The sequence below is a fragment of the Nicotiana tabacum genome, chromosome 20 (genome assembly GCF_000715075.1).
Source record: "Nicotiana tabacum cultivar K326 chromosome 20, ASM71507v2, whole genome shotgun sequence".
NCBI lineage: Eukaryota > Viridiplantae > Streptophyta > Magnoliopsida > Solanales > Solanaceae > Nicotiana > Nicotiana tabacum.
The window spans coordinates 164116911-164124594 of NC_134099.1; the positions used below are offsets into that span (position 1 = coordinate 164116911).

Consider the following 7684-nt stretch of genomic DNA (forward strand, 5'->3'; position numbering starts at 1 on the left):
TGTTTTTCTTATCCCTGTGGGAGATTGGGAGGTAGGATGACAAACCCAGGATTAATTATCCTAAGATAATTTATTTCCCAACCAAACAACCTCTAAGTTGTGTAGTTGATAAATTCTTTATGAAGCCTTAAGATTTTATTTCTAATTTTTAACCTTATTTCAAGTGCTCTTCACCTTGTTATTAAGAGTATTTGAATAATTTAAATCAAGAAAAGAAATACCATATGACCATTTTAGCCGTGGAGATGTTTTTTTGTTAATAAGGACTGTTTCAGCATCATATACTGAGCTACAAAACTATTTACAATGCCTTCTTCCTCTTGGAAAAGAAAGGCAAAAAGTTAGCTACAGTTACATTGCAAAAGGATTTGAGCTACTAATTTCCATTAATGTATATGGAATGAGAAATCAGTTTTCTTCATCAGAATCAAAAGTTGGCCTTCTCCTTAAAGACTCAATCACTTCAGCAGGCATGTCTCTTCTACTAAATGTTCCACCTGAGTTAGACTTGAGCCTAGGTGTCTTCATTGCACTAAGTGGAGGAGTTAATGTTCCTTTATTCACTTCCCTGAGCACTGACCGAGCTGCGACAGCCGCCACTGCATCTGCCACGGCTGAAGCTATTTTTGTATTTCCCTCATCAGATTTCTTGTTTCTGAAGCTTGAATTTGCTTTAGGATTACTTGGCGAGCGATAAAGCTCTGATCTTTGCATGGTTGCAACTGCTTCGGCAGCAGCTGATTTTGCCTTCATTGTTTCATATCTTTGCATGTCGTAAATGAGCTCTTTCTGGAGTTGTTTATCAGCAACCAACATGTCATCAATCTCATTCTTGTAATCCTTGAGAAGGTTCCTAAGGCATTCCATGAGAGAACCAGTAAGAGGACTGTTTTTGCTCTCGAGTAGACGTTTTAACTCTATAAAGATGGGGATTGTATTCTGGATTAAGCTTTTCTTGACTGCTTGTGTTATTGCTTTTCCGTTTGCTGCTGAGGATGCTCCTCCATCTGCCCCTTCTTCTTCCACGTCCGCTGATTCTGAGGTTGACCCGCGGCTAGAGGAAATTCGTATCTCCTTACTAGAAAGAACTTGGAAAGCGTCCTGATCACAACAAAATTTGCACCTGAGTATCAAAACAAGTTTATTTACCAACAAAATTTCTCCAATTGGTGAAGGAATCCTCATAATCCTCTCACAAACAACATGAGATTTAAGCTCAGTAGTACGGAGCACAAGATAAAATCTTCTATTGTAGTCAAACTCCAAAATTAAGGAAAGACCATGGACTATGGTTTTAGGTGATATACAACAGCAGCAACTACTACTACTACTACTATGCCTCAATCCCAAACAAAGCTGGGGTCAGTGATATGAATCCTCATTTATTTCTTTGAGCTCAACTCATATCATCATCAATGCCAAAATAAGATAATAGTAAAGTAGTAGTGAAAATAAGTTTTATATGTATGTATGTGTGTGTGTGTGTGTGTATATATATATATATATATATATATATAGTAGCAACAGCAAGAATATAGTAATGATATTCTATTTGCATTCTCTTTTTTTCTATATACCCGCACCTAAGGTGATATGCACTATATCTAAAGGCCAGAAGTCCTTTTCATTTTTTCTATTTATGGGGGCTGAGGTCATTGGTTAGGAATTGATACCTGCAAAACAGACTGTCCAGTCACATCGTCAATACTAAGCAAACCATCAGATGCAGCAGCAAGGATCTCGGCACATATTTTGGCAAATGTGGCTAGTACGTGTGCTGGAGCCATTTGTTTTAACAATGTCACATAAATGTGCATTCTTGAAGACCTCGACTTCTCATCATTTCCTCTGGCACAAAAGTAAAAGTTAGAGGAGTTTCTTGTTAATGACCAGATTATAACAAAAGACAACATGCTTACCGTATAGAAAAAAGCCGTGTTTCATTTCGTGAATTCTGAGGATTGCTACATCCGGTATGAGGGTTGCAGTCATTCAGCACAAACATGGCTTCTACAAAACTATTATAGGCTAAAAGTGGTTCTTTACCTGCAGCGAAATTGCAAAAAAGGGGAATAATTAGTTTAGCAGTCAGATATATTTTTAATTGCAAAACTTTACAGAGATTCAACCTTTTAATATATTTCCAAATAGATAATCAGCCAATTGTCTTATCTTCTCTGATTCATCAACAAGAGATAACAGGAACCGAAAGAAAAGTACTCCTTTCACCTTGACATAGTCTCTCTGAGTACAAGAGACGACAGATCACAGTTAGCAAAAGATAATCCAGAGCTTGCCTAAAACTTAGAAAGAGAATGACTTGAGAAGATAAGGACGTACCTGGCAAAGTCTGGATAGAAGTATAAATGTCTGCCTTCTAACAACTTCAGATGAATCACGTAGACTTTTGGTGATCTTTGGTAGGTAACTTTTTGATTAACAATTGTACACAAATTATGTCAGGGGAAGCTATATTCGCTAAGCTGATATAGACATGCTTATGAATGCCAATGGACTCACCAGTCAACTAGAGCAGTGTACCGTACCCAGAAATCTGCCATGACTACAACTATGTTGTTGCGGAGGGCAGCACAATCACCCTTTTCAAGCTCCTGGAAAACACAATAATAGGGGAAAATGTCAGTAGCAGAAATTATACTGTAAGAGGTCGTTTGGTTGGGAAACAAGCTATCCCATGATTAATTATCCCAGGATTAGTTATCCCACCCTCCCATAGGGATAAAAAAAATACTCCAATCCCGGGATAACTAATCCCAGGATTAGTTATAACACGATTTTATCCCAACCAAACGTGGGACAAACTCATCTCAAAATTAATCCCGGGATTAACTATCCCTTATCTCTCGTACCAACCGAGCCCTAAAGCAACTTTTTTGCATGGGCAGAATCCTAATCCGTATGAACCAAAGATCCCAGTTTCATCGAACACATTTCTCCCTCTTTGTAGCTAAAAGAACTTAGTAACAGTGATCACATGTAAATGTAATTGTATATTCACCTTCAATAAATACCTAGAAAATCAATCACAGTGACATATTTTCATTTCCATTCACGTGCAAATGGTCAACAATCTGCAATAGTAGTTTTTTTCTTTTTTGAGTCATTTAGAGACCTTGAATATAGAGCACTGTCAGAACAAGCCATACCTGGACAAACAGAGGAATATAGCGCTTTGCAAGTTTTCCATCAGCGAGGCAGATCTTGGCCATGGTTAGCCAAGCTTGAACATATAAGGAAGGAGCAGTCTGCTTTATGGAAATGGAAGGCTCTGCTGGTTTCTTAGGTCTAGTGCTACTGGTACCGGAAGTAATGATCGTGTGTAAAATGGGAACAACGGTTGATACATTAGCTGAAGGACAAATAATAACTAAAGATCCAATAGTATGAACTGCAGTCATTGTTTGTTGTAGTGTTTTAGAGTGTGATGCCACTGTTCTTTTTCCCTTGCCAGTCGTACCCCCAAATGGTGTGAGAAAGATATCATTTCCCTGTTCTTCCATACTCTTTGACATGTACGCATCAAGAATTCTAGAAGCTTTGGATAATAGCTGATTTACCCATTTCATAACAAGGCAATCAGCCTCTTGAGGGTTAAGAGCCTTCCTCTTGCACAAAGTTTTGAGTGCGTTCAGGTGAGCACTAACCTGCCACAGTCAAGCCAACATTCACATGTTTGCATTTGCAATTTGATTGTTTTCTATCCACCAAAACTGCTAATTGTGCTGTCAAACTACAATAATCATTGTTGGAAGTTGATATAATGCACACAATCAACCAAGTTCTCTCCCATTTGTGAACTGCATTTGATGTCCTATTGTTTCACAGTTGAAGTAGGCTTACTAATAATAAAAGCTCGGTTCTACTCCTTTGAAGTTTCAGAGTGTAGTAAACAACATATCTTATTTTGCAAAGTTTCTACACCAAGTAATAAAACAAATTCATATGCACATCAATTGTCCTCTGTAAATCAAAAGTTTCTAGGCATTTCCCTCGCTAGTATACCATAGTAGCAAGTGGAATTTCCAAAATACTGAGCAACATATCGATTGCTAGAGGTAAGGCATTTAAAAGTTGAAAGTTCAGGAAAGCAGAAAACAGAAACATATTCAAGCACTTTCGTATCAATGCTTCCTTTCAAGAAAAAAGCTAACTGAAATCAAAGTGCAGGCAACCAATTAAGCTAAATGAAGCACTTAGATTATTAAGACATTTGTCAACCTTGTTTGAAGTCCGCTGAAGGAACTCACATGCAAATTACATATAATCCCTTATCAATGGCAAGGAGGGCAGGGCACATGAAAGTATAATGTGAGATACTACTGATAGCAGATACCTCTGTCGGATGCATGTTAAACTCCTCTAGACGTTGAAGAAGGTTATGAGCCAGATCTGCCGCAGGCTCAGGAGGCAGATCCAACGAAACATTAGCGATTGTTTGCAAAAGATATACACGATCTGCAGCCCATGAAAAAGTGTTTGATGTTGTATTTAGCCCTTCCTCGCTATCATGATCACCAGTGGCTTTATACTTGTCAAGGATCTGCCAATGATGATGGAGGAATTCCCAATCCGTAGCTCGGGAAAGGTATGCTGACACCTCTGAGAGTAGAAACCAAGCACCTGGAGGAGCTGTCCACTTATCTATTGGCATGGAATTGCTCAACCACAGAGATTCAGATGACCTTATGATCTTTTGAAGTGTAATTACAATCTTAGGTTTGAGTTTTTTCTTCTTTCCTAAACTTGTGCAGATCTTCTTCACCCATGGTGTCACCTCTCCATCGCATATCTCTCTCAATATACCTAGGACTCCTTGAGGATACAACAACTCCTTTTCCATCTCTATAGTTGCTGCCTTGCCATTTGAACTACTGTCAGATGCATGCTTCACGGAATTGCTGGATCCAACTCTAGAAATCCGATCAAGAACCAATTCTAGGAACAGATTCTCGCACTCTTCTTGTATGCTAGATTCATTATCAGCTATTAGACGAGGAATGGAATGTAGCCACTCCTTAACTACATTTCTTTCTGTGAATATCCTAAATGCCTGTAAAGCAAATGTAGACGTCAATTGAGATCAAACTAAGTAATAGATGCTATACCACAAAAATGAATGCAGAGCATAGTGAATAATCTGATAAATGCAGAAGAACAAATACATTAATTGACACTGGTATTTCTTTCCTCAAATAAGCGGAGAAGTTCATATCACTCAGCAGTTTGCTACATGACCATGTAGAGATAATGGTAGTGTAATGTATTTTTTTCTTTCTCTGGATCAACGGCATCTCCACTCCCAGTTAAAGAAGTGGAAGTTAGAAATTAGAATTAAGCATGTCTAGGGAAGTGTAACCAGAACTAATCACAAGCTGCATAATAATATCACCCCTAATTTGTACTCAACATATCTGAGCGATGATCCAGGGAACACAAGAAACTAAATGGAGGTATTTTAACTGTTATCAACGTCAACACCAATAAATTAACTGAGCCTGAATTTCAAACTAATCGTTATTAATACGACTGGAAATTTTTAACATGTATAACTTGCTATGAACCAATGTGTCTTGCCAAAGTAGAACAGTTTCAACTTCTCTGGCACTAAATTCTGAAGTCAAATCTCTCCATTATAGAAATATTGCCCATCACCTATTTAGCTAGATTGCTTAATCAGAATAAGTCAGTATAGTAACAATATAAATTGCACATAAATCACTTAACCTCTGAAAGAGCTGAAATTGCAGCTTTCCTTATGCTAACAAGTGGATCAGAACATGACATGCCCAATGTCTTAAGAAAATCTTCATCTGGAGCACTGTCCGAAAAGGATGTCAACTTAGATATTACAAGAAGAGCAGCCTTTCTGACTGCAGCCTTCTCGTCCATACACCGTTTCTTCAAAATACCATTCATTAAACTTTCGGGCATTTCGTTTCCAACTGAGTCAAACCCCAGAAACTTCTTCAACAATGCTCTTCCCTTATCATTCCCCGAAAAGAACCCAACCAGTTGAGCCAAATTCGTCAAAGCCCGAGCCCTTGTTCCAGCAGTTACATCAGAGCAACGCTGAATCAACGCCTCCAAACAACTCAAACCCCAAGGATTCTCAACCTCAACATCCAAATCCCACCCGAACGGATCATTTAACGACATCATTAAAGCTGGAATAAGGTCCACAGCTAATAACCTCAGCTGTGGTTTCCCTTGGCTCATCTTCACTACATAACTAGCAAACCTGTCTTGATCCTCAAAGTCTATAACTTTAACCATTTCCACAATGGCTTCAACAGCTGCAGCCCTTGCCTCAGCCTTTTCGGGTGCCTTTTGCACAATGTACCTTGGCAAATTCAGAACTGCTTCTTTTATATCATCGGATTCTTTCGCCAACCCCATGATCATTCTATTCACCACAAATTCCAAAGCTAAAGTCTTTGCTGGTGATTTAACCAATAAAATCAAAGGTGTTACTGACTTTAATACCTCAACAGCTGAATTCTTTTGATCCCCATGTTCATTTTTTAGCACTTCACTCATAATCTGATTGCATATATCACAAAATCTCCCATAATAACCCCCACATAAGTCAACTGCTGTAACTGCAATTTCAGCCATAGTTTGTACCAAACTCCTCAAACAATCCGGAAACCTACCCAAATGCACCAAACCTAACACCAATATCAACCTCTCAAGCACAATGAACAAAACCCTAACATCAAACTCACTCTCATATTCACTATCCTCACCATTTCTCCCTCCTCCTTTTCGACCCGGACCGGACCGGGACCTCCCTTTCTTCTTCTTCCCTTGACTATTCGAGCCCGACCCATTTGAGGAAATCGAAGAGGGTGGCTTAAAACCCTTACGAATTGAACGAAGCAGCGAGAGAAAAGCCATGGGAGTGAAGAGTGTGAAAACGGGGGAATTAGGGGTGAGAAGTAGAGATAAGTAAACTTTTGAAGCTAAAAGTGAAGTATTTAGAGGTGCTGAGTCCATGGTTGAAGAAATTGAGTTGATTAATGAAGTGGGTGAGATTTTTCTTGAAGATAATTCATCGTAAAAATCTTCAATATCTAATGGGTCTTTGGTTTTGAGAGTGTGATCTAATAGGGTTTGTAGGTCAATTAGGGTTGATTCTGAAATCGAAGTTTGAGTCATTTCGAGGTCGTTTACTATTCTTTGTATGGTGTCTTCCATGGAGAATTTGGAAGCCATTGTTGTGGCCTTCTGAAGCTTTGACTTTTCTTCAACTGTGTTCTAATCTGTTAAGAGCTTGTCGTCTTTGAATTTTTGGTTTTCCCGCTCAATTGAATCTGTCGTAATGTTTCAAAGGGGTATCCAAATTTTTTTATTTTTAAATTACAAAAATGAGTGGAAAGATATTGAGAATATGAAACCTTTTTCTATTTTTTTTTTCACCAACTTTTTTGAGACTTGTAAATACAGTCTTTCAGCTTACAGAGTTGGTGTTAATTTTTTGAAATTGAGAATAAAATTTAACTTGAACATGACGAATATTTTTTAAGTTTGAAATTGTAGTTTGTATGTGTATTTCAGAGTTCGGAATCAAAGTAAGGCAAATTGCAACTTGAAGAACTAAAGTAATATGGAAAAAAATGTAGAACCAAATTAAATTACATATAATGTATGCCTAGCATGCGCT

The 7684-nt window shown here is 38.2% G+C and overlaps 1 protein-coding gene across 2 annotated transcripts; it reads right to left on the reverse strand.

The window, feature by feature from the left end:
- Window positions 1-231: 231 nt before the first annotated feature.
- LOC107825772 (condensin-2 complex subunit CAP-D3-like) lies at window positions 232-7330 on the reverse strand. Of its 2 annotated transcripts, none has more exons than XM_016652681.2 (9): window positions 5746-7328; window positions 4355-5071; window positions 3168-3665; window positions 2521-2612; window positions 2341-2428; window positions 2130-2244; window positions 1920-2046; window positions 1674-1848; window positions 232-1101 (listed from the first exon to the last, which is right to left on the reverse strand). In XM_016652681.2, exons 1-9 carry the CDS (start codon window positions 7234-7236, stop codon window positions 409-411), a joined length of 3996 nt encoding a protein of 1331 aa, XP_016508167.1. In that variant the 5' UTR covers window positions 7237-7328; the 3' UTR covers window positions 232-408. The 2 variants fall into 2 exon arrangements, with proteins under 2 accessions (XP_016508167.1, XP_016508168.1); XM_016652682.2 differs by having other exon boundaries at window positions 987-1123; window positions 5746-7330.
- Between the last annotated feature and the right edge of the window lie 354 nt (window positions 7331-7684).

Excerpts from the sequence above, each read along its gene's own strand:
- LOC107825772 (XM_016652681.2), bottom strand. The coding sequence starts at position 7,236 with ATGGCTTCCAAATTCTCCATGGAAGACACCATACAAAGAATAGTAAAC. Across the intron at positions 5,072-5,745 it reads CAATTTCAGCTCTTTCAGAG|GCATTTAGGATATTCACAGA; the intron begins GTTAAGTGATTT and ends TTTGCTTTACAG. Across the intron at positions 2,429-2,520 it reads TACACTGCTCTAGTTGACTG|TTACCTACCAAAGATCACCA; the intron begins GTGAGTCCATTG and ends TTAATCAAAAAG.